The following is a 25,665-nucleotide window of genomic DNA, read 5'->3' on the forward strand; positions in this document are numbered from 1 at the left end:
ATGAATATTCCATGCCCATGAAAAGAAAAGCACTGCAGTCGATGGCTGAACATTTAATAGATAAAGATATAAAAAATGACAAGGCCAGCCCACCCGAAATAATGGCAGTATATAAGAGAGCACTAGAGCGAGGGACAGGAGAAACAGCCCTATCGCTTAATCTGGGAATATTGTTACACATGAGAGAAGGGGGAGGGACAGTAAGTGGGGCATTCCCTATGAGGGAGGTCCCACCTACCTTTGTGCCAAAAACAGAGGTTCCCGCAACGGGCACTGTAGCGGCGCATTTAACGCCAGCCCATTATACCGCCCAGTATGTACATGTCCCCTTTTCCAGACAGGAGGTGAACAACATAAAGCAGACGATTCCCGATATAAGAAAGAATCCTGCAGGATTTTACAAGGAAGTAGAGTCCTGCCTGCAATCATCCGTGCTTACCATGGGTGACATACACCTAATATTCCCAGTGATCCTGCCAACAGACATATGGAAGCAAATAAGAAAGGCGGATGACGTTACTAGAGCAGCTAGACATGCTAGAATTACCAGTGGGGTGTGTACTATTGCAATACATAGATGATCTGCTTATCGCTGCTGATACAGAAGAGATTTGTAAAAAGAGCACCGTATTACTACTGTCACACCTAGCGGCACATGGCCATAAAGCTAGTTTGAAGAAGTTTCAATATAATCGAAAGGAGGTAGCTTATTTGGGCTACCTACTTTCGAAAAAAGGGAGAAGGCTAACGCCAGAACGCATAGAAAGTATTTCTTGTATCCTTATTCCAAAGACACAGAAAGGTTTAAGAGCCATAATAGGCATGGCTTCTTATTGCCGGCAGTGGATCAGTAATTTTGCGTTGATTGTGAAGCCAGTGGTGCTATTAACTAAGAAGGATGTGGTGATACCTTTGCAGTGGAATGAAGAATGTCAGAGACCGTTTGATCAATTGAAAACTGCATTATGTTCTGCTCCAGTTTTGGGCACACCAAATTATGAAAAACGTTTTTAGATTGTTTGTATGCGAGAATGAAGGATGTGCATTGGCTGTTTTGACACAGGAACAAGGTGGAAGAAATAGGCTGTGAGGCTATTTTTCTTCTGCGCTGGACCCTGTAGCGCGCGCACTACCACGATGTTTGCGATCTGTCGCGGCGGCTGCTGCGTCGGTGAAACAAACGGAAGGGATGGTATTGGGGCATACATTAATTCTGATGGTGCCACATGCCATAGATGTCCTATTAAATAGGACACAGACGCAACACCTCACCTAGACTGACAAGATATGAAATTATCTTATTCGCGCCCCATATCCAAATTATGAGGTGTAGCGCTTTGAATCCTGCAGAATTAATGCCACTGCCCACAGAAGAAATTGGTGACAACGAATCACCGCCCCATGATTGCTTAATGGTCACTGAGGAAGAAACGAAGGGGAGAGTTGATTTAAGTGACACCCCACAAAAGGAGTCAGATGGAGAGTTATTTTGTGACGGCTCTTGTTTTAAGCTACCTGATAGCATGTCAACTGCCGCTTACGCTATCACTACCCTAGAGAGCGTTGTAGAAAGCAAAAGAATCCCCAACAACTCGGCACAAGCCACAGAAATAATAGCATTGACCAGAGCCTGTGAGATTTCTGAAAATTTGAACGTGAATATCTATACTGATAGTCAGTATGCTTTTGGGGTGGTTCATAACTTTGGTCGACTCTGGGCTGAGAGGGGTTTCTTGACATCGCATGGGGCCAGAATTCAACATGGCCCTTTGATTGGACGATTGCTGTCTGCACTCACATTTCCAAAGCGCCTAGCAATAGTGAAATGCGAGGCACATAAAAAGGTAACATGCAAAGTGGGAGAGAGAAACGCATTTGCAGACAGAATTGGGAAACAAACTGCCACTGATTTGAATAAATAAAATGATGACAGTCCAGACTGAGGAAGTATCCTGTATGATAGAAGATGGAATTGCCACTGTCAAAGAAATGCATGCCGAAGCCACGGACGATGAGATACAAGGATGGGCAGAGGGCTCTGCTGAGTTAGATTTAGAGGGTTGTTGGGTGGACAAGGGAACTAAAAACTGGATGCTGCCAAATTCCTATGTAACTGCAATGGTCACAATGGCTTACAGCCCTACCCACATCTGTGCCAAAAAAATAATACAGCACCTATCTACGGTATGGAAGAATGTAAACATAAAGAAGAAGGCAGAGAGGTTGGTGCAGAACTGCATTACGTGTTTACAACACAATGTAGGAAAGGGAACAGTGACTCCAATAGGCAGTTTTGGCCCGCCCTCTATGCCTTTTGAGGTAATCCATTTTGATTTCATAGAGATGGAGAGGTGCCAAAACTTGAAATATGTCTTAGTGGTGATCTGTGCATTCAGCAAGTGGGTGGAGGCATATCCCTTAAAAGACTGCACAGCAATGAGTACAGCAAAAGTAATGCTTAAAGAATATTTTTCCCATAAGATATACTGGTCCGGGGCACGCGCTGGAGCCAGGAGACTGGGTGCTGCTTAAGAACTTTGAGAGAAAATCATCGTTAGCACCCAGGTGGCGCAGCCCCTATCAAGTGCTTCTGGCAACGCAGACGGCAATACGGGTGGATGGGAGGAAGTCGTGGATTCATGCCACCCATGCCAAAAAGATCCCATCTTCACTGAAAGACTTGCCCAATCCGGACGACCGGAAAGAGACAGCGGTCCCAGAAACGAAAGAAACTGCTGACAGTCCACCGCCACTAAATCTGTCCGAGCGAGAAGTGAAACTCGAAACAAAGCCTGAAAAGATTGCCAAAAAAGGGGAAGGGCAAAGAGTGCCCCAACGTTGCCCAGCAGAACCTACATCACTGTTGGCCGACACAAAATCTGCATTGCAAATAACGTCAGACACTAAACGTGTACCCCTTAGGCGCCCACCACCACTTGCCTTTGCGCCAGAGCCAAAGACCGAATCCGCATCACTATCGCGGCACACACCAGCATCTGCCATTGCGCCACAGGCTGACTCTGAGCCTGGATCTGGAAGTGCACCGGCACTGTTCACGGATCACACAATACCAGGAGTGAGGCAAAATGATTTGCGGCCTCGAAAGACAGAGTGATCCACAGTTCTTTGGTGTTTATGCTAACCTCTGGTTCCGCTCATGGACGGAGAAGGAACTAGAGGTGTAGAGGAGAGAAGCGTGAGAGTTGTGCAAGTCGGACAATTCAAGACTCGCGGCTCCTCGGTGCGATCATAAAAAGTACATGTGTCCTGAACAAGCTGGGCCCACATGGTACAAAGGCAATAGAGAACTGTTCCGAAGTCCTCTGAGCAGTGTGAGAGAGGACAAGTGATCTTGCCTAGAACGAATAAGCAATCCAGGCTGCAAAGGGCTGGCAGACTAAACTGTTGACAATTCCTTTGAACTTATTGACATCCAGACGAGCGCGACGAAGAGAGATATCCACGATGAACTTTGTCAAGAAGAAGGACGGTGAGAAAAATGTCGGGACCGGTTTCAGCCTCCTCCTGCACCACTGCTGAGAATGAGTTAGTTATAAAGACTGTAAACTTAGGGAAAACGCATGGTAAAAAAAATTGTATGCTGGCTTTGATCATGTGCTTCATGAGTGTGGTAGCACCAATAACGACAGCCTTTGTGTTATGGTATGTGGAGTCTATACACCCATTGGGAATGTTCTTACCAATAGTTAATATATCCACTACTGAAAGCCCGGTTCAGGTGATTACTTATACCTTGTACCCAATGGAAGAGAGACACAGAGAAGTATGTATGAGAGTATGGGAACAATACGCTATTACTCATCATGAACATGACGCATGCAATTCTAAAGAAAAATAATTGTTGGGTGTGTGCCCATTTACCGCAGCATGCGGGGAAAGGAATAGGCTGGTATGTACAACCATTACCATTAAGTTCTGCATGCAGTGCATCTTTAAGTGCAATGTTTTATGGGAAGTGGAATAAGAGTAGTACGGGTCAATTAGATAGAACAAACATGAATGAGTTTGAGGAAATAATTATGAGGCCTGTGGTTTGTTCCATATTCCATAAAGTGCAAGTGATGATCCCAGAACCTACGTCTAAAAGTATGCGAAAAATAACACGACAAAATAGATAAGATAGATTGTCCCCGCCAGTTAAAACATCTGTGATGACGTTTCGTGTAAGAACAGACGGGAAAGATGCAATCCCCCCTTCTTACATGGTGAATTACAACCCGAGAACTGTCCCATTTTGTCTAAACAAGCAAGGCTCCTATTCAGTAGGAACATTTACTGGATGCATGAATACAGTGGTACTAAAATGGGAAATAGAGCAAGTATATGTGGGAGATCCTGTCTATTTTATATGTGGAGAAAAAGCATATCCTTGGTTGCCCAGAAACTGGGGAAGTACATGTTACCTAGGTCTACTGTTCCCGGGAGTGTTCCTCTTAGAAACAGCAGACATGTCCAGGCTATCCAGATCTAGAACCCAAAGGAGTAGCAAAGGTGTTTTGATAGCGAAGGATGTAGCAAAATCATTCATACCATTCTTGTCCCAGATAGTGAACTCCTATAACATAAGGCAGCTGTCCAGAATATTAAAAGATACGATAAACACAATGACAGATATACTATTTAACATGACGTTGGAAGAAGAGGGAATTAGGTTAATGACGCTGCAAAATAGAATGTCTCTCGATGTAATCCTGGTTGATCGTGGGGGAATTTGCAAGATTGTGGGATCAGCGTGCTGCGTATTCGTAGATGACTACTCTCCTACGATTTTTGAAGCAATAAAAAAAATGCATGTCCTAAGCTCCGAACTCCCTACTGGTGAAGGGGAATGGGGAATAGGGTCCTGGTTTTGGGGAATACTGCGTTCTTGGGGATGGAAGTTGATTGCGATATTAGTAGTAGTGTTTGGAATATTCATAACGTGCTATTGTTGCATACACTGCCTACCGATAGTTTGCACTGAGATATCTGAGGGATGTACTAAGGGATGTATGCATATGATAACAAAAAGAAAAAAAAAACTTATGGCCGGGATGACAGAGACACAAATGAAATAAAAACAGTGAAAGAACTAATGGCTATAGATATTAATGACGATGATGATGCTTATAATAGCATGCAAAATTCAGACATAGGTACTTCAGACTTATCGACATCAGAGGAGGATACAATGAAGGAATGAGACGTTTGGCATACGGCCAAAGGAGGGTTTGTCGGTCTAGAAAAATTGACACCTCTCACGATTGACGGCAAATGTATTTTGGTGGCCGAAGGCCAACCGTCTCATGTACATAACGATAGAAATACAGGTTTCCGAGTTTGGCCAATGAGCGGCCATTTTGATGTTACAAGGATCGCCATTTTGTTTTCTAATAATTGCTCATTGCTTTCTGTTCAAATTGCTTCGCAGCATATTTCTGCTTACTCTGCTCACTGTTAACATTGTTGTCTGAATGTGAAAGGACAAGGCCGCAAGGCCGCAAGACTAATAAGAGTTTGTTGAAACACAAGGTAGGCAGCTGCGGAGAAGAATGCCCGGCTCCCTCCCGAATGTAGCCTTGAAGGATAGCCGCAGGGCATTTAATTATTTCACAGCTGCCAGCCAGTCTCGTTATATGGTAGAATATGTTAGAATAAAGCAGCTAAAGGCTTGAATTATGCTCTTCTTACGGCCCCCCTTTTTCGAGCCCTGCAGAGCGTGTCGGCTCCCAGGGCACGAATAGCACCTCATAGATAGCAAAGTCTGGAATGTGACTCTTCCCCTGTATGTAGCTCGCTTACAAGTACAGAAGCACTGTGTTCTGTTCAACAAAGAAAAGATGTCTCCACACTTGCAAAGTTGCATAATGTTGCTAGAATAGATATTTGAAGGTGTCATATTCGTCGAAATTGTCCATCATCAAACCGAGTTCAAAGAAACCCAATAAAGGGGGGTGTTAAACATTTCACGGCTGATTGTATGATATGCATTTTGTATATATGTAAGTGATGTACGTAATTCACTCTCTTGCGTCCCTCGAGGTCTAGAGATACACGTCGCGGGGCGTGAGACCGAGTTGGCCAACTGAGACTATTTGCTTTGCAATAAACCCTAGCTTTGGGAATACAACCTCGTGTCTGGCGTATCTATCGTGTGTGGTAACTTGCCTTGTTTCCATAACGCGAGGGACCCCTAGGGGCCCCTTTCACTTTGGTTCTGAACCCTTAGGGTAAAGCAAGTGTATTTAGTTTTAACTGATATGTCTTATTGGGAAAGTGTTATGATTCTACTAAATATGCGAAGTAACAAGAGGATTTGCCATTAAGGTCTAGAAGTTGAATGCACATAATGTGTCTTAAGTTGCATATTATGCTTTTACTGTTTAAATGGTGGGGTAGAACAACTGTATGATTCACAGTTACTTGTTCTTATTAGTTTTACTGGTTTACATTTGTATGAGATGATAGATTAATTAATTTGTACACATAGCAATGAACTGTAATATTTTTATGATTGAATTGAGATAGATTTTAATGAAGATTATATTTAGAATCTGTTTAGTTACTATAATTAAATGCATTGCACTATCTCATCATATGGAAGGTTTCTTGTAAACCAAAACATACTTTTAAAAAAATCTATAGAATAAAAGGCAATTGAAGGTCTCGTAAAAATGTGAACATGTATCAGGTGGACAAATAATTACTAGTAGGAGAAAAAAACATAACAAACTCATATTCAAAGGAAGAAATTACTGTAAGAGTAGAGTAATACAAGACTAAGACCCAGCTAGGTTTGTAAAGCAGGCCACCACAAGCCCCCTCCACCATAACCCGATGGTTACGTGTTCTGTAAAGAAAATAGGATTCTGTAGATGCAGCTTTAATGCGAGTACCATCGGGGCAAATCGCCTTCTCAGTAAAACATTAACATTTTAAATTAACATTAAGAAAAAGATCAAAGACTAAGGCAGCCTTGTTAACAACACAGCTGGCAAATGCAGCAGGTTAAGGTTGTGTAAAGTGTGAAATGAAACTGTGGTGTCTTTGTTTTTGTGAATAATATGTGATCTTTTGGAAGTGTTTGCTTCATTTAAACGTTATACATTTGTATTAATTTAGTCACTATGGGCAGTACTATAAAAAAAACAGCGGTAACATGGTAGTAATTCTTTTGCCGCTGCATTACCGCACCGCCGTACTATAGGTTTGATTGTAAGGTGGAGGAGAAACCTCCTGTAAAATGCTGGAAGTCAATCTGCCACCTTAACGCCAAAAATCACCAAAATTGGCGGAATTACTGCCAGTGGTAATTCTGATGCAATTCCCCTGGAGTCCTATCGACCCCAAAAAATGGGGATGTCACTATGCCACCACTTGTAATCCCACATTAAATCCGTAAGAGCAAGTGGTGATAACAGTGCATCTGGTGGTATTTTAGCAGATTTACAGTCAAAATACTGCCAAACTTGTACTGAGGCCCTATATGTTTAAAGAATGTATGTGATACAATTTAAAAATACATTATTGTATCAAAACAATATTTTTACATATGAAAATTCCAGGGCTAGTGCTGTTCTGAAGGCATCATAAAAATGTTTGCAACATGGAACAGCAATGGTCCTAAAAAGGACATCAGAAGAGTGAAAACATTGCCCTTGATTTAAAAAAAGTAAACTACTTTGCTGCAGCCTCTTCATACTGGTCCGATTTGCATGGGAAACTGCCCCTTCTCTTCTGATAAGGGTGGGTGAGCCCCCCAAATCAATCTCATGGCACTAGACAAATATCGGCATTGATATTCAGCATTCCCACGAGATCTTGCTGGGCCCACCGGGAGCCCAAAACCATGCACAAACCCTGGAAGAGTTTTGACGTGTGGAACATGCATCAGCAGGCCATTCGGAATCCTAAAAAGGTCCAACAGAGTTTAGGCATGCTATTCAGACTCACCAATTCATTATCTGCGGAGGTTTGATGGGCTAATAAAAGGCTTCTGGTTCTGGTGTTGATTAGGCTTGGCTGTTCGAGGAAGGAACAGGGCTGATCCACACAGGGAGAGAGGAAGAGTGCATTTTTTGTGTCTCTTTCTAGCATTTAATTTCCTGTTTGTGACGTTGTATTTGGTATTGTGCTTGATCTGTGTGACTTCTGCCCCCTTCAGAAACTCTTTGTGAAGCCCCTTTTGGTTACTTGTTTTCTTATTCTGTGTCCCTACCATTTCTTTCTTCTACCCCAAAAAGAAACCCTAACTCTACGTTAACCCGTTTGTGACTGTTTTTTTAATCCTTTCCCTCAACTTTTTTCCGTACACCCCAAAAATTGGAAAAACAAAAAAAGGTAACCCTGAAAAGCCTTTGTGATTGTTGCTTTTTTGAATCCCTTTAACGTACACCACCCAAAAAAATAGAAAAAGAGAAACCCTGTGAAACCCTTTCTACTAGTAAAAACCCTTTATGTAAACCTTCCGTAAGTGACCACTCAACTACAATCTTCAAGGAACACATTGATTTCTTTGAAAGTATACTATATTTGGCTGAGGAGGTGGGTCAACAGCAGTGAAGGTTCAGTGAGAGGGCAAACATGATGAGGCAGAAATTGATGGGCAGCAACAGTGGAAACATGAAAAGGAACATGTGGGTCAGCACGATGTGGAACATGAGGAATCAGAAATTGAAGGGCAGAAGGGGGGAAAACATGAAGAAGCATACAAGGAGCAGTAGGTGGCAGCTGAGTTGATGAAAAAGGAGGTGGCATAGGCAAAGCAGAAGGAGGCAAAAGAGGGGCAAGAGGAGGCAAATGAGGGGGAAAAGGATGGTCAGGAGGAGGAGGCATTACAGACAGAGTAGGGGAGGAGACTGATAGAGCTGATGCTACTGGCTCCTCTACTGTAGAGGGGGTAAGGCAGGGTAAAGTCAGGGACAAACGAAATGAGGCTGTCATTCCTCAACACTTTCTAGTTCATGCCCCTCCTGTGTGTCAGTACTTAATCTGCATCAGGGGTAAGTACAGGCACAGACATGCACATGGGTGTGCAAGCTCTGCAAAAAGTAAGTGAAGCAAAGCAATAAGGCTGAGCTTTATGCATTGGGCATAACTGCAATGCATACACACATTTTTCAGTGTTATAAACAAATGTATTTTAAGCATGTAACATTTGCTTCCCCTGCCACAATGGTAACCACCTTCAGTCGTGTGGAAGAAGCATCTGTCATCACGTCTAAAGAGGCAGGACGTTCCCCATAATGATGTAGAGCATGTTGTCACTCAAGGAAGGCAAAGCCACAACCAGCAACATTGGCTGCTGCTAACTGGTCTGTTTTACCTTGGTTGGCTCTCGGCCACCCTGGTGGAAAGATTGGCTGTGTCACACATGAGCAGCCAGTGTGGTCATCTGTCTCAGCATGATGGCACGCATTGGCTGTATTGGGTGGTGGTGGTCGTCTGGGGGAAGTTGGAAGAAGCTACCATCCAAGATGGTTTGGAATCTTAGCTGCCATCCCCCAATCAATTGAGCAATAGAGAGGAAAGCATGACATTTGTTCAATATTTGGATATTTACTATCATCCCCTCATCTTACTACTCCTTTCTCTCGCTACTTTTCCCTGGCGCCCTCCCCAATAGCTGTCCATTGCTCACCCTCTGTATTCTCTTGCTTTCACTCCTTGCTTATGCCCCACCATTGGAATTTCCTTCTTTGCCAACTGACATCAAAAATACAACCAACAGATTTGCTTTCAAGTCTGCCCTCCAGCTCTATCTGCTACACTTGGAAGGGTGTCCTAAAATGTCCTAGCAGAGCACTTCTTTGTTTCCTTATTGGGATGTTCTGTGTCCCCCATTCATGTCCTACCCTTTATATGATATGATAGTTTATTTATATAGCGCCTATACACAATGTGTTTCAAAGCGCTTCAAGGCAAGGGAGGGAACAAGGGAAAATACAATGACATTCTTACAGGCCATGAACAGTAAGGATGTGAAATTAACTATCGTACTCGGCCTGACAACATTTGAGGTAGTGCAAGAGCTAAGACATTGATAAGAAGGGAGGGGCAGAGGGAGAGTGGGAATGGAAACAGACAGCCGACTACATTACTAGGCCTTACAACATTTCTGGTAGAGCAGGAGAAAACAAAAGGTGAGGGAGAGGGGTACAGAAAGGGAGGGGAGGAACAAAACAAGCAACTATCATACTAGGCCTGATGACATTTCAGATATTGCTAGAGGAGGGTTGGGGAGGAGAGGAAAAAAAACAAGTGAAGGGGGTGAGAATGACGAGGTTGCTATCATACTAGGTCCAGGGACAATTCTGATAGAGTAAGTGCATAGAAGGAAGGGAAAGGAAGAGAGAACACCATCATCAGGGATACCATGAGAAAAATTAAATTAAATGTCTTTGTCTCTCTCATCTCATAGAGCATGGAGAGACACATTCTCGTATTGGCAGCTCTCAAGTAGCAGAGAAAAACAAAACAGTTGTCTTGTTGGGAGCTTTTGTCCCCACTAAAAGGTAGCTCTCCCCTAAAATACAGAGTTTTTAAAATAACAGGGACAGGACATAGTAGGAGAACAGAAGAGTAGTAGCACATATGATAAAGGAAAATCGCTATGATATGTGAATCACAACACGTCCCCACACAGCACATCAACATTAGATCTATCAATTTCATAACCACAAGCCCCACTAAACAACCCCCCACACTGTTCCGTGTGTGACTTTAAGAGATCTGTGTGATCACTACGTGCCCGAAAATCCCGCATTTGGAAATCCTGAATGCAAAATTAAAGGCGTGCACTGACCACATAGATAGCACTGCCATTGTAGAATGGCACATTTCCTGCATTGCAATTGTGGGGGACACACCTGCAACCGCCAACCCTGTTATATCGTACAAGGGAAGCAAGGTACACCCCTGCATCCCCCGACCCCCATGTGCGATATATAACAGGGTTTCAATATTTTTGTTTACTGCAGATGTGCAGATAAGCAAGTCTTCATCATCGGAGCTGGTGTATTGGCCATTGCTGTGTGTGTATTGCCATAGTCTTCCTCACTGTACTGGTGGTTCATGTTAATGCATGTTAATTTTCCAACATGGAGCAAAGCCAGGCTCTTCTGTGATCACATATATTAGCGATGGCAGAAATAAACATTTGCCCTGACTGTACACTCGATTGGAGAGATTAGGTATTGTGAGAAACCAAAGGATGTCTCACCTACTAGTCCCCAGGGATCTCCCAGGTGACACATTACTCTCCCCTTTCCTGTACCCATGACCACTCCTATTTCATAGGATTCTCTGATGTCCCAACTCCCCCCCTTTTCTACACAAATACTGGGCCAAGGAAGAGGGCGAATGAGAGTAACAAGACTAACCCTTACATATCTCAATAGACATATCCCGCTAATCGGTTCAGGCAAATTCAGGCACTTGACTTCAATCACATACATCTAATACCCATTAGCTCACCCCACACAGATAAAAGGTGGAACATAGAGACACACTCTGAGCAAGGTGGAACACGAGATGCAGCAGAACCTCTGGGGCGAAGGCGAACCTACTGAAGCAGAGCAACGGATCGAGAGACTAGAACCAAAGGTAAAGGAACCCAGGAGTTCCCTGCAGGAGGTCGTTACCTCCAAAGAACCATAGGAGATACGTGGAGAAGGCCCAATCCCATACAAGAAGACTGCATTGTGTTTCAAAGGCCCTTGCAACCCAGCTGGGGAGGCGAGGCCAAGCCTGTGGTATTAACATTGACCCGTGAATTAAAATGGCAAAGACAAGAAAGGAATGGACACAGCTGGTGAGTTGGCGAGCGAGATGAAAGACCGGTGTGTGTTAAGGAAATGTTGAAGTGGCAACAATATATCTTGCAATTGAAGGTTGCATGCGTGTCGATGAGACGCGAAGAAAGGCAGACCTGTGGTGAACTTTAAAATTACTGATAACTGTGAAGCCTGTGATACAGAGTGGCAGAGTGGTCCGGCGAAAGGAAGTAGCCCACTCGAAAGTCTCTGTGAAAGGTGAAATGTTTTTGTTATAAAGCCACAAAGTTAGTGAACTTTAAAATGTGTGATGATCAAGGTTGACCCCGGAAAAAGGGGAAGCGGAAAGTGAATATTGAACTTGTGTGCTTATAATATTGAACTACATAGACCAAGAAATACTGGGGCGAATAATACAAGAGTGCAAGTTAAAGGGAAGGTTGAAGTGGTCCTGCAGAGGTCTATAGTAAAAGCCGTGGACATTCAAAAGTCTTCGACATCAGGAAAAGGGCCAAGCCCAACTGAAGGAGACCGGAAGTATGATAGGTTAGGGGTGGGAACCCCTAATTAATGTGAATAAAGCTTGGGGAAGAGAACCCCTACAAGTGCTCTGATTGAGAGATCTGAGCCCGACAGAGGGAGACCTACGTGAACTTTTACTTTGAGAGGTTTGAGCCCAACAGAGGGAGACCTATGTGAACTTTTGGTTGAAATGTGAACCCTTTTGTTGAACTGTGAAAGAACTTTTGGAACGATGGAAAAGTGACTTTAACTTGGAAAGCCAGGCGGGCCTCAATCCACATTTTAAATTGCTTTGTTTTGAGAACCTGAGCCAGAGTGTGTCATCCTGTCTGTCGGGACTGCCTTACTCTGTGCTGTCCAACGTGGGGAGAAGAGGTGACTCTGTCACTTTGATTCTTTATATTCTAACACTGATTTTCCTTTGCATAAATATTCTCCTTTGCACACTTGTTGGATGAGAGATAGGGCAGGTATTAGGTTTTGCTAGTATAGGCCATTTTGATTTGACTGAGACTAGCTAGGACTTTTTTCTCTTTATTATTTGATGGTAGAGACTACTCCCATCTTAGCTATAGGGCAAAGTAGGAGTTTTTTCAAACCCTGAGAATTGATTAAAGGTTTTACAAAGTGTAACTATTGTGTCAGTGTCATACTTGTGATACCATGTCTCCCTTATATAATTCTACAGGAATTCCCAAATTTTGTGCTGGCCAGGTGAACCACTTACTGAACCAGTACTATAGTGGATCACAATCCCAAATCACGTGACATCTATCAAGTATATATCATCCCCCATCTGAGCTGCTGAAGGTCTACTGTATATTTGTGCACACCCTTTCCCCGTTGTAGATTCCATACTGAGCGAGGAGTCTATCCCACAGGCTCTTTATGGCCAGTAGTGTTCACAGAATATGTGTCAGGTTATATAGGCGACAAGATCAATGTATTACATGATGAAGAAGACAATGTTCTTGACTTCTTTGGTACTGGTGTGTTGAGTACAGGGGTTGTTGCATTTTCTTCCTGATTCTGTTCTTCATGCAATTTCCTTTCCACCTACTTTATCAATCAATCCATGCATGTCTGAATGCTGTCTTGTTCTGATGGTTTCTCAGAATCTTCATGCAGCTGAAAAGCAGCCACTTTAATCTTGAAACATTGGTCAAGTACCAAGGACAAGAGGTAATTAATGGTATCCTTCATATAGGCTATGTGCGGATCTACATGTAAGGTTGAGATCACATCCCTCACAAATAATTGGGCTATTATGTCCTCAGGTTGCGTTTTGGAAGGCAGTACCTCACTGAATGACACACTGAGCCGGCTAACACACAAAGTGGTTGCCTCAAAACATTTTGCCATGCAACAGAAATCAACCATAAAGATAGTCTTCTAAAGCGAGGGGGTGACTCTTGCAATAATCAGTGATGGTAGGGCATTGTTCACTTAGTTGATCTAATACGAAAAAAAAGTAGAATTTCAGTGGGTGGCAACTGCAGTCTTTAAGTGGTGCTGTGACAATTTGTGGCACACCTGAAATTGGTGCAGTATATCTTTTAGACTCTTGGTGCAGTGACATGTGAACTAATCTTCGAGTCGTGGTAATCATGTCCCCCATATGTTGGCAATCGCTTATGAAACGTGTCCCTGTGAAGTGACGGACATGCGCAATGCAAGGAACATGCACAGTCTTGCCAATTCATAGGGCAGCAATGAGGTTTAACCCATTGTCAGCGGCAGGAATGGTGATCGGCTGCTGTTGTGTGTGTTCATTCCACTTGTGTGCATTGCACCACATTATGTGGGACTTCAAAGATGTGGCAACCAAGTTGGTTCCATGCTTCACCAGCAAACAGTTTTCTAATGCTGAGTGCAGATGGCAAGATGTTGTTTATCTTCCTCATTGATATGTATCTGAATTCTCATGGTGGGCTAAGAGATGCCAAGATGCACACATTTGACTGCAAAGATGGTGGTGGTGTGGTAGTTCTGTTGGTGGCATTGTTGATCTGGCTGTGACATACTGATGTTTTGCACTCCCAGAACTTAAAAAGTATGTTTGAAAGACACTGTGCATAGATGGATGAGAAGCTTGATATTTCCCTCCCATCCCAACAACTCTGGAATTGCCCCCCTCTTCCTCAATATCATTGTTTCCCAGAATCATGTTTTGCTCCTCAAATGGGTCAGAATCCTCATCTCGTTCATCATCATCATCATTTTTCTCGATTCACTGGATGTGACTGGTGAGACCAGGAACTTTGCACATTCTGCTCCTCCACAGCACGTACTGTTTCCCCTTGCCCATCATCCTCCATTAGTCTGTAGGTTGTGTGTGCTAGCTCATCATTCTTCACCAACCTATGTGCTGTTTCTCCTGCCTCATTATGTTCCCCAGAGAAAAATAAAGGGTACCTGGTATAGTCTCGATCTCCCAGGATTCACATATATCTATACACAAAAGTGATTGAGACCTATTATTTTCTGCAGACCTCCTGTATACAATTCTACAGTCACAACCAAGTTCTACAAAAATACACATTTTATTTCAAAATACAAATGTAAAACCTGGCTTCATACTATACCAGATGCATGCTATCTTTAACACAGACACTGTATACATTTTTTACAATTTACATTTCAACATAGAGTGCTATGAATCAACCTATTTTCCATTACCACATGAACACAGTACTAAAACAATATATATTGTGATCAACATGACACTACATTGCTCGCCTAATACTGATACTTAGGCTTTAGCCCATATACATCAATTGGTGTTTTGTCACACCTATATCTATTTAACAGTGTGAACATTTATTTTCATCATTTGATCGACACGTGTTTCAGCTGGTTAATGAGCCATTGTGCTGCTCCAATTAGATACGTCCTTCATCAGGAAATAAATGGGGCCTATTACTACACCACTCCTTTTATAATCTTATGTTCACGTGTGTCTATGAAACAAAGCATACATTCACATTTTAGTTCCCAAACGACTGCCATGATGTATTATTTTAAATTCCGAATTAATCATATAACATTTATTTTCTTTATCAATTAATGTGCAGCAAAATGTGTACCTGTCTAATACACATCACTGAGCTCTCATACCACTTGTAGAGGATGACACAGACACGCCTATGCTCCTCTGCACTGTGTATTGTTCATCCTTGCACATCAGTAAAGGCAATCTATGTTCTTCTGCCTCCTGCACAGAAACACTAAACTGAACCTCTTCTTCCTCCTCCTCCTCCTCCTCCAACCGCAACACCTGAGCATGTACTGTTGTCTCTTGTGCAGCAGGTTCTGATGAATGCTGCATTGATGCCTTCAATTTGCCAAGGTAATTCGACCCTCCCCAGCGCATACAGCAGCTGCAGTGACTGATGTAAAACACTATTGATCTAAATGTCTCCTCCTCCCCTTTGCTAGTTTAGGTGCTTTAGACATGTTGGCACTCAAGATGGGTGTAATATATTCTTCTGCCTCTAAAGAATTCAAAGAAATTTCAATGCAAGAATCTGTTACGCTCACCTGGTATCCACGGGGCGCCACACGATACTGGATGGAGGTCTAAGCGCTATCCCGGACCGCTCTCTGCTTGGTTATGTGCCAGATGTTGGGTAGCGCCTATAACAGGAGAATGGAGGGTTAAGATACTGGTTCTAATGGGTGGACTCCCACCTCCCTCTGGTCCAAATGCCCTCCCTTTGGGTTATTGCTCACCTTAGGTTTTTGTGCGTTGAACTCTCCATCCTGCGTCTCTGTGCAGGGGCGCGTGGTTGGTGTGGGCGTTCCGTGGACCCAGTTGCTTCACTAGTCCGTGTGCCCTTATGTCGGGTCCAGACCGGCTGTGACTCCAACTCTGCTTGCTGTCTTCCAGGTGAGTTGTAATGTCTTTTCCGTCTATATTCTGTCTCTTTCTTTCCCTCCGTTTTCTCTGTCTTCTCGGTGTCTTGCTCCACTACGCTGTTCCCTAACAATGTCTCGTTTTGTTTCACAGGGATGGTTGCGATCTCGGAGTTGCCGCGCCAATGGCAAAGACCACAGTGAGTTATTGATGCGCGGAGCGCTGCACTGTTTATTGGTGTTAATTGCTAACCTGCGTTCTATTCTCTTCTTTGTACAGGTTGCAGTGATGTTCCTGAGTGATGAGCGATTGAAGCGCTGCTTGCCCAGGTAAGTGCTTTGTTAATGCTGACCTTGTTCCTTCTCCCTTGCAGGTTACGGTGAAACCCAGAGATGGGCGAGGTAAGAGAAGCGCAGGGTGCTGCCAGGACTCGCTGCTTGCCCAGGTAAGAATTGTTATTAATGCTGTCCTTGTTTCTTTACCTTTGCAGGTTGCGGCGAACTCCGGAGATGGGCGAGGTAAGCGAAGTGCAGGATGGATTCAAGGCCAGTTACTTCACAGGTAAGTGTTCTTGCTCGCTAATGCTGTTCTTGTTCTTCCAGGTTATTAATGGAATCCGGATCTAGGGCTTCAGGATCAGGCCACCGGAGAAGCAGATGAGCAGGAGCTGGACACGGTGAGCGTTACGCTGCAGGAGTGCAGAATAAGGTGAAGCGTGTTCTGCTGTTTGGGTGTGGTTTAAATAGCATAGGAAAAAAGTAGTTCCAGGCCAAGTAGTGCCAGGCCCAGCCACACCCAAAACACTAGACCGCATGGCTTGGTTTTAAAGAACTGAGCTGTTTAATAGGCCTCCATTTTGGATTAAGGTCCAAAACTGGTATTGCTTTATTCCTGATAATGAGCCTGGCAGACTGACTCCATGTATGTTTCTGATGGAGTTTTAAGGCCCTTGTGGCCGGTGTAAAGGGCTTTAGCCCCACTGCTGCCAGGGGGCTGTAATACGTGAGGGGGTCAGGGGCATGGATCGTGACAGCATCACGTGTTGACTATCCTCAAAAAATTATGCTCTCAGTAACAGCCACTAAATGCACTTTCTTGCCTAAAAAGATTTCTAAGACTTTGTATTGGCAAAATAATTGTTAAGACTTTTCATTTGCAAAAATATTTCTAAGACCCTTTCTACATTATCAATAAGTATTTATGCCATCTTCTGCCTCCATCTGCCTCCAGTTTTGTGATTCGTATCTCCTTAATCCGACAAGCAGTGGCTTCTGTGTTTATGCATGCAAGGTGGTCACTGGGGTGTTCCCGGGTGGTCACTGGGGCACTCCTCTCTCTGATACCGTGGTAGCACACTCAGTTACAGCCACTGAATAGGATTTCCAGCCTCCCAATTATTGAGGACTTTTCTACACATTGTAAGAAAGTAAGTGGACTGGCCAGATAACGAGAGCACTCTCTCTTACAGACACTGCATGTACTCTCATGCCAGTAAAGATTTATAAGACTTTGCATTGGCAACATTATTTCCAAGTCTTTTCATTGTCAAAAAGATTTCTAAGAATGTTCTATGCCTGAAACAATATGTATAACGGCCACAAAAAGATGGCACACTTAGTTACAGACAGTACATTTAATCTTCTGCCTCCAAACAATTCTGAGATCCTATTTACAATCTGACAAGCTCTGGCATGTGCATTTATGTCATGCAAGGTGATCAATGAGGTTGGGTGCACATTGGTCTTGAGATGTTGCACTCAGTTATAGCCACTGAATATAATCTCTTCCTGTCTCTTAAATCGATGCCTCATTCGGAGTTGCGCGGAGCGGGACTAATGCGGCAGTAACACCATTACAGCCGCATTACCACTCTACCCAATCCCGAGTTTGGGGGAAATCCAGAGCATTCACCTGAATGCGCCGACTTTCCACCCATTTTCGGTGCAATTACCAGGGTGCAAATATCGCTGCAGTAATTGTTCTGAAAATTCCTCAGTGAGTCCTATGGACTCAAAGAAAATGGGGATTTACCCCACCACAGCAACTTGTGATCCGACGCCAATAGCGCCGGCCCAAGTTGCATTAACGCTAATTGTGTTGGGCGGTATCCCATCAGATTTAACGGGGGACAAAATTCAGGTTGTTTTATTTATAGTCAAATATGTTCTCAGAGACCTTCTGGCACATCACCCCTCATCCGAATTCTCGAGGCAGAATGACTAACACTACTAAGGGAAGGAAGAAAGGTCTTGGATTGGTGAACATGTGTTGACATGCAGAGAGCGATTTTGGTTTCTGCTTCCTACATCTGGCCAGACTACTGAACTTACAATTACTTTTTTGTTGGTGCCACAAGTGAGTCGGGTTGAAGATGGGAACAGAGGCATCAGTGAAATGAGGGGATGCCAAAAGGCAGGTGACTTGTAATGGACAAAAAAGTAGATCGGCTGACGGAAATGGCAACTACTGATACTTCACTTTGTAACAACCAACTCTTCCCTAACGAAACGGGCAAAGAGGTCAAACCAATTCCTTCCTTCCTTCCTTCCTTCCTTCCTTCCTTCCTTCCTTCCTTCCTTCCTTCCTTCCTTCCTTCCTTCCTTCCTTCCTTCCTTCCTTCCTTCCTTCCTTCCTTCCTTCCTTCCTTCCTTCCTTCCTTCCTTCCTTCCTTCCTTCCTTCCTTCCTTCCTTCCTTCCTTCCTTCCTTCCTTCCTTCCTTCCTTCCTTCCTTCCTTCCTTCCTTCCTTCCTTCCTTCCTTCCTTCCTTCCTTCCTTCCTTCCTTCCTTGTCTTGGATTTATAGAGCAGCGACATTTACAGCGAACAGCTAAAGCTTCCATGTGTGTCCGTGTAGGGGCAATGTAAAACACGTGCAAAAAGTGCTTATCGACACATTTCTTAATGTTATATTTACTTTATCGTTCTCTTCCTTTTATTTATGCAGCAAAACGCTACGCATGACATTTAATTAAAAGACGCTATCCCCGGATCCAACGCAAAAGACTGGTTGTTGATTTTTTCTGTGATGATTTGCTTTTAGGATGGGCACTGGAGCGTTCGAAAATGTGAAGATAAAATGGTTTCTATTTGCAAGAAGGCTGGACATGTGCAAAGTGTTGCCCTCAAGAATGAAACTCAGTGCGAGGAGGTGAGTTTTTAATATGGCGGCATTCATTCTACAAATTGTATGAAGGGCTTTCGCATTGTTTTTAAAATGTGAAACCCGAAACAGAGTTAGATTCCTGGAAGACAGGCAATAGTTCTGACCTCAGCTGAGCGAGTTTCAGAACCAAAGGTTAACACACTGCTGCCCACCTCTGTGTAAATAATGCCTGGCCTGCTGATTCTGTCGCTCAGCCGCTTCGCCCTTTTAAAATGGAATGTGAGGCCCCAAAAAAGGCCAAGTAATAATTATTTCCCCAAAAATGAGTGCCTTTACTGTGTTTGCAACAAACTGATGCGGTCCAAAGGTTGTGCAAAGTAATGAAAGCAACTTCAGCTCTGGGGCCCTGAATGCACACAGACTGCTTGGGCTCTGTTGCCAGCGTGCGATTTCATAACAGAGACGACACAGCCAAAAACTAAAATCTCGCATTTTCTGATAAACAATTGTGAGTGGGGCGTGGCCCAGCTGTAAGCACTGTGAGCAGATTTCAGTGCACGGTACTAGCAGGCGGTTCAATGGCGCTTTTTGGAACTCACTGACCTCTTCCTACCTCTTAACTTCATGAGTCTTGAAGGGGGGTGAAGTCAAAGGATTTAGGAGGGCGGTCCCATGAAAGTCTACTGACATCACGGGGTCTCTTGGGCAGATAAAAATGAATCCAAGAGTGGTAAATACCCTGTCCTGAGAAACTGCTGCAACAGCTACGTTTTAACGTTGCATATCGTTATTAGTGATAACTAGATATGTTACATTACATTATCTATATTTTTTTTACATATAGAGACATTAAAAAATGAATACTTATTTTGCACATATCTCCTGTAAAAACTCTTTAACTACAAACCAGTTCCCTAGTTTGATGGCACTACGGTGCTGCATGGGAAGGTGGGATGGGCTAAGATGCTTAGTGGCTCAATCCATCTGTTCTCCCAAATGCAGGAGCAGCCCTTTGAGCGAAGAAGTTGGGCCTGCTGGTGTAGTGCACCCATTTTCAGGCACAGCAGCAGACAGGTACTTTTTCGCAGTGCATTTAAATTCAGTTGTAAACGTTGACGTTCACCTACATATAATCACATATGTGTCACACAAACGCATAAATGCAATATAGATCTAATATTATTTATGTGCCACATGTATGTGTGAGTATATATATATATATATATATATATCCCGTGGTGCTCTCCTCCTAGCACGCACTTTCAAGCTTCGGCAATCTTCAGGGAGGCAGATCTGGTACAGGGGTGCAAGGTTGAATCCTACTGGCTAGTACTGGGATGTTGCAGAAAGGAATTCTGATTCCTGTAGTTCAGAGCAGGCCCCCCTTTTTGGCTACAAATTTTACCGGAGTCTGGGCTTCCAGAGGGGCTGCACCTAGGTTACCTATGCCTGATTCTGGAGTGCCACACTGTTGGCAACTCTCCCCCAGTCCCACACTCATGGTAAATCCAGAATAATGGTTGGATCCCGGCTGGCTCTGAACTACAGGAGCCAGAGCTCTTGTGGCAACATCTTGGTACTAACGAGAAGGATTCAACCTTGCACACCTGAATCAGATCTGCCTCCCTGAAGAGTGATGAGGCATGAAAGCGTGCTCTAGGAGGAGAACACCACTGGACTGTGAGCCGCACTGAAAAAAACCTTAGTTAGGTGCAGTTAAGTTGTACATATTTAACAGCACAAAACCCTTGAAATTCAGCTGATGTGGGAAGTCATGACCAGCTTAACTCAGCACGCTTCCGTTCATGTCCCCGGTAATGCAATGTTCCCCATAATGCCATTTTGTATGTCATTGTGAATCCCTTCTCTTATAATATGTATGTGCTCATGGACTTTGCAAAGGGAACGCACCGAGTTAAGCTGGTCATGACTTCCCTCAGCCACTGAATTTCAAGAGTTTTGTTGCATTAAATCTGCGCACTTTAACTGCACCTTAACTAAGCTTTTTTTCAATGAATTTCAAGCGTTATGTTATACTATGGTTTATTTATAGGCCACTAGCCATGGCCAGTGGCTGTATCCACTGTACATGTTCCTCCAATATGCTTCTTTTGGACCCACTAGGAGGCCCCGGCATTTGGCCTTGATCACTATATATGTCTCTCAAGCCGACTCGCCAGGGCCTTTGAACCTGGCCAGTGAGCACAGCCTTTGGCTGTGTCCACTATATATTTTGAAACATTACCGGGCCACAAGCCATGCCCTTTGGCCATAGCCAGTGACCACAGCCTTCGGCTGAGTCCACTGTATATGTTCCCCCAATATGTTTCTTTTGGACCCACTAAGTGGCCACGGTCTTTGGCCGTGGCCACTATACATGTCTTTTGGGCCCACTAGCCAGGGCCTTAGTGAGCATGTTCTTTGGCTGTGCCCACTGTATACTTTAACACAGTACCGGGCTACTAGCCAGGCCTTGGGCCATGGCCAGTGGACATGGTCATTCCCCAGTTGGGTGGCCACAGCCTTTTGTTGTGGCCACCATACATGTCTTTCAGGCCCAAAAAAGGGCCTTTGGCCCTGGCCAGTGAGCAATCCCGAAGGCCATGTCCACTGTATGGTTTAGAACACTACCATGCCACTAGCCATGGCCTTCGGCTGTGTTCACTGTACATGCTCCCCCAATATGTTTCTTTTGGGTGCACTCAGTAGCCACAGCATGGGCACGTCCTACGTGCTCACTGGACACGGCCATATTTCACCCCCTACCTCACTGTGGCTGTAAAGGTCACCTTTTTTATATTAATCTTAATTTTTTAACTCTCTATTTCCATTTTTAAATTGTTTCCCATAACCGTGGTTATATTAACAATTGACTACAAGTAATCCTGAATATTTCAAAAATATGACGTGATGCACTTGCAAAAACCCCAAATATACAAATAAAGGTGGATATGAAAAATAACCTTGAATATGAAAAAATAACCTCGAATACATTCAAGCCCTGTACGTGGTCCCAAGCCCCCCACCCCACAACTCCCCAATTTCACATGGTGTCCTCTTTCCCCCTCCCCACCTCTAGCCTGATGCCATTTTATCCTTTTTCCTCCTACAAATGGCCTTTTTCCAACTTTTCACTTTCGGATAACCTCGAATATTACCCTGAATATCTCTCGCATCCAGCCAAAAAAAAAAGACTTTTTCATTTCTGAAAAGCCTCTCTGCTACAAAGCACTGTGGGTGATATAGCTATAATTTTAGGAAAAGGTGGCAACCCCTTCTCTGTCATATAATAAAAAACTTCACTCTTAAGCTTTCTCTTACTAAGTCTCATTATCTTGGTTTTGGGAAAGATTTTACGCAAAGAATTTAATTCTGCAAAAGAACATGAAGTATCCAGATTACTATATCACCCGCATAGCTCAGCCATACAGTTTAGATTCCTCCTACCCTGAAATAGAAGTTTCTAGCATGGCGAAACACATCTGGAAGGTGAACCAGATACAAATAAAAAGGGCAGGGTTAGCACACACCCCTTCGTAGGGCCAACATTAAAACTATAATATATATGTATGTCAAACACCAGAAAAGTTATGGTGGTGTAACAATGAGACAGTCAGGCGGTGTTGAGAGAAATAAAAAGTGGGTCTTTATTCAGGCTTAAAAAAATGGTAAAAGTAAAATAGCTTCACGCAGAATTAGTTTCTGCAATGTCCTTCTTTGTGCTTATGCTGGGTTTCTTCTCTGTTCTTTGCGGAGAATGGGGTAAGGACTTCTGGCAAGACTTCTCCTCCTAGTCCTCATACGCCCACCAGCCTTCAGTAGCTCCGGATGTTCTGTCTGGTTCGATCTGCAACAAAACCAATAATTAACACCCTCTTGCCTTCCAGTGTTGTCTTTATATAGGCAGAACTTAACAGGCCAATTAGTGTTCACTTCCTCCTCTAGTCTATATAAACTCCCCCAAGCCCCGCCCCTTTTCCCCCTGATGCATTGCAACTTGTCTTCCTCCTCAACCTCCATCCGCTCCCTGTCCCAGTCTCCTCTGCCCAGGTAAGTGCTTCATTTCTCCCTGGAAGGGACTGTGTGTGTCTCTGTGAGACCCGTGCTTTTGGGCTGTATTGTTATTGTGTCACAAAGTTGTTCTTTTATATTCCGCGGCTCCGCGGGACTTATGTGGGCTGTTGAACAACCACGGCTTCCCATGCCGTGGCAGCCCCGCCTCTCACGGCTCGTGGTACTTTGTCTGCTGCCGGAGTTGAACGTTGACTGCGCAGCTACTTCGCATGAACATGGCATTACGGCTCGAGTGTGACCGCCCGGAGGTTCCATGTCTTCCTGATGACTGCCAGAGTCGAATGTCGGCACCTCTGCCGTCTCGCATAAACGTGACGTTCCATCTCCTGTGTCCCCGTCTTGGAGTTCCACATTATATTTTCCTGTCTGTTTTTCTCCAGGACTAACTGTCTCCTGGCTCCACCATTCACCAACCATGTGGGTCTCTGGGTCACGGGCCCCTCCGTGGTATAACTGACCCTCTTGACTGTTACATACACCCCCCGAAGCATCCAGCTGATCGGGCTGGTCAGGATTTCTGGACAGGTAATCAGGAACTAATTGGAAAGCATCTGGTCGGTGAACTGTTTCAAAACAAATTTCCTGTAAGGTCAGGAACCATCTCAATACTTGTTGGTTTGAGTCCTTGTGCGTGGCCAACCATTGGAGTGGAGCATGATCTGTAAAAACTGTAAACTTTCTTCCAACAAGGTAATATCTGAGTGTCTCAATGGCCCACTTGATAGCTAGACACTCTTTTTCAATGGTAGAATACACCACCTCATGTGGTAAGAGCTTACGACTTATAAAGGCCACTGGCCGTAGATCATTTTCACTACCTTGTGATAGTACGGCCTCCATTCCTATTCCTGATGCGTCTGATTGCACAAAAAACCTTTCTTGGAAATTGGGACACCGTAGAACAGGTTGTGTTGATATTATCTGTTTTAGCTCTGGAAAGGCTTTACAGGCTTCTTTATCTTTAAGCAGGTCGCCTTTGTAGGATGATTTGAGAGCATCCGTCAACGGGCTGGCAATGGAAGTAAACAAAGGTATGAAGCGCCGATAATATCCAATGAAGCCTAAAAAGGCCCTGACCTGTTTCTTATTGCTGGGCATATGCAGTTTCCCTATTGCTTCAATGTTGTGCAACTGGGGTCGAATAACCCCGTTGCGACTGGATATCCCAGGTATCGAGTCTGATTGGCGGCCAGTAGGGTTTTCTTTGGGTTTATGTTAAGTCCTGCTGATTGCAATGATTTTATTATGGATGATAGTTGACTCAGATGATCCTTCCAGTTTTTACTGTATACAACTATGTCATCCATGTAGGCTGCACTGTATACATGACGAGGAGGGAGAACCTGATTCATCAGTGATTGACAAGTTGTTGGGGCTCCATGTCAACCAAATGGTAGTACTGTAAATTGATATAGACCGGAAGGGGTAGAAAAAGCGTGTTTTGATTTTATCTTCAGTCTTTAAGGGAATCTGCCAATAACCCTTTGTTAGATCAATGATACTAATGCATTTAGCGGTGCCTAACTGTTCAATAAGTTCATCAATTCGGGGCATGGGGTAGGCTTGGTATGTAGAGATGGTATTCAATTGTCTGTAGTCCATACAAAAGCGTATACTCCCATCCGCTTTTGGGACTAGAACAATAGGGGATGACCAGTGGCTACATGATGGTTCAATTACCCCCAGCCTCAGCATCTCCTCCACTTCTGCTTGCACTGCATTCCTTTTTGACTCAGGCAATCGTTAAGGACAGATCCTTATGGTCTGTCCTGGTTCTGTTTCAATTTTGTGTTCTGCCAACTGTGTTCTTCCTGGGTAGAAGGAAAACACATTACTTAAAGGCTCAAGGTGTTCCTTCAATTCTCTTTTCTCTTCTGGTTTGAGCTGTTTTCCCCACTGAACTGAATTGAATGCAGGTTCCTGGGTCGTTCTTGTGACTACCTGTATGGCTTTGTCCGTGGTCTTCCATTCCTTCGGCAAGTTTACGTGGTAATTCTGTGTTTTTTCCTTCCGATCAGGTTGATCCACCAAGTAATTTACTGGTCCTAATATTGCCTTTATTTTATATGGCCCCCTCCATTGGGCCAACATTTTGTTCTGGCTTGTGGGCAATAATACTAGCACCTGGTCACCTATTTTAAACTGTCGAACTCTGGTTTTCCGATTGTAATATTTTTCTTGGGTCAACTGGGATCTTCCCAGGTTGGTTTATGCCAGCTCCCTCATCCTAGTTAGATTGTCCTGGAGTTCGATCACATAGTCTGTTAGGGTGGCAGGATCCTCTTGACCTTCCCACTCGTCTTTGGCGATATCCAGTACTGTTTTAGGTTGGTGTCC

The 25,665-nt window shown here is 43.9% G+C and overlaps 1 protein-coding gene across 2 annotated transcripts in view; it reads left to right on the forward strand.

The window, feature by feature from the left end:
* PLA2R1 (phospholipase A2 receptor 1) overlaps positions 1-25,665 on the forward strand; it is a 1,951,179-nt gene that overhangs the window by 523,384 nt on the left and 1,402,130 nt on the right. For both annotated transcript variants that reach the window (XM_069616352.1, XM_069616351.1), the window contains one exon: positions 19,192-19,299. In XM_069616352.1, the coding sequence (XP_069472453.1) occupies positions 19,192-19,299 (108 nt within the window). The remainder of the gene's footprint in view (positions 1-19,191; positions 19,300-25,665) is intronic.

The sequence above is a fragment of the Ambystoma mexicanum genome, chromosome 9 (assembly GCF_040938575.1).
Source record: "Ambystoma mexicanum isolate Mex_15411 chromosome 9, UKY_AmexF1_1, whole genome shotgun sequence".
Taxonomy (NCBI): domain Eukaryota; kingdom Metazoa; phylum Chordata; class Amphibia; order Caudata; family Ambystomatidae; genus Ambystoma; species Ambystoma mexicanum.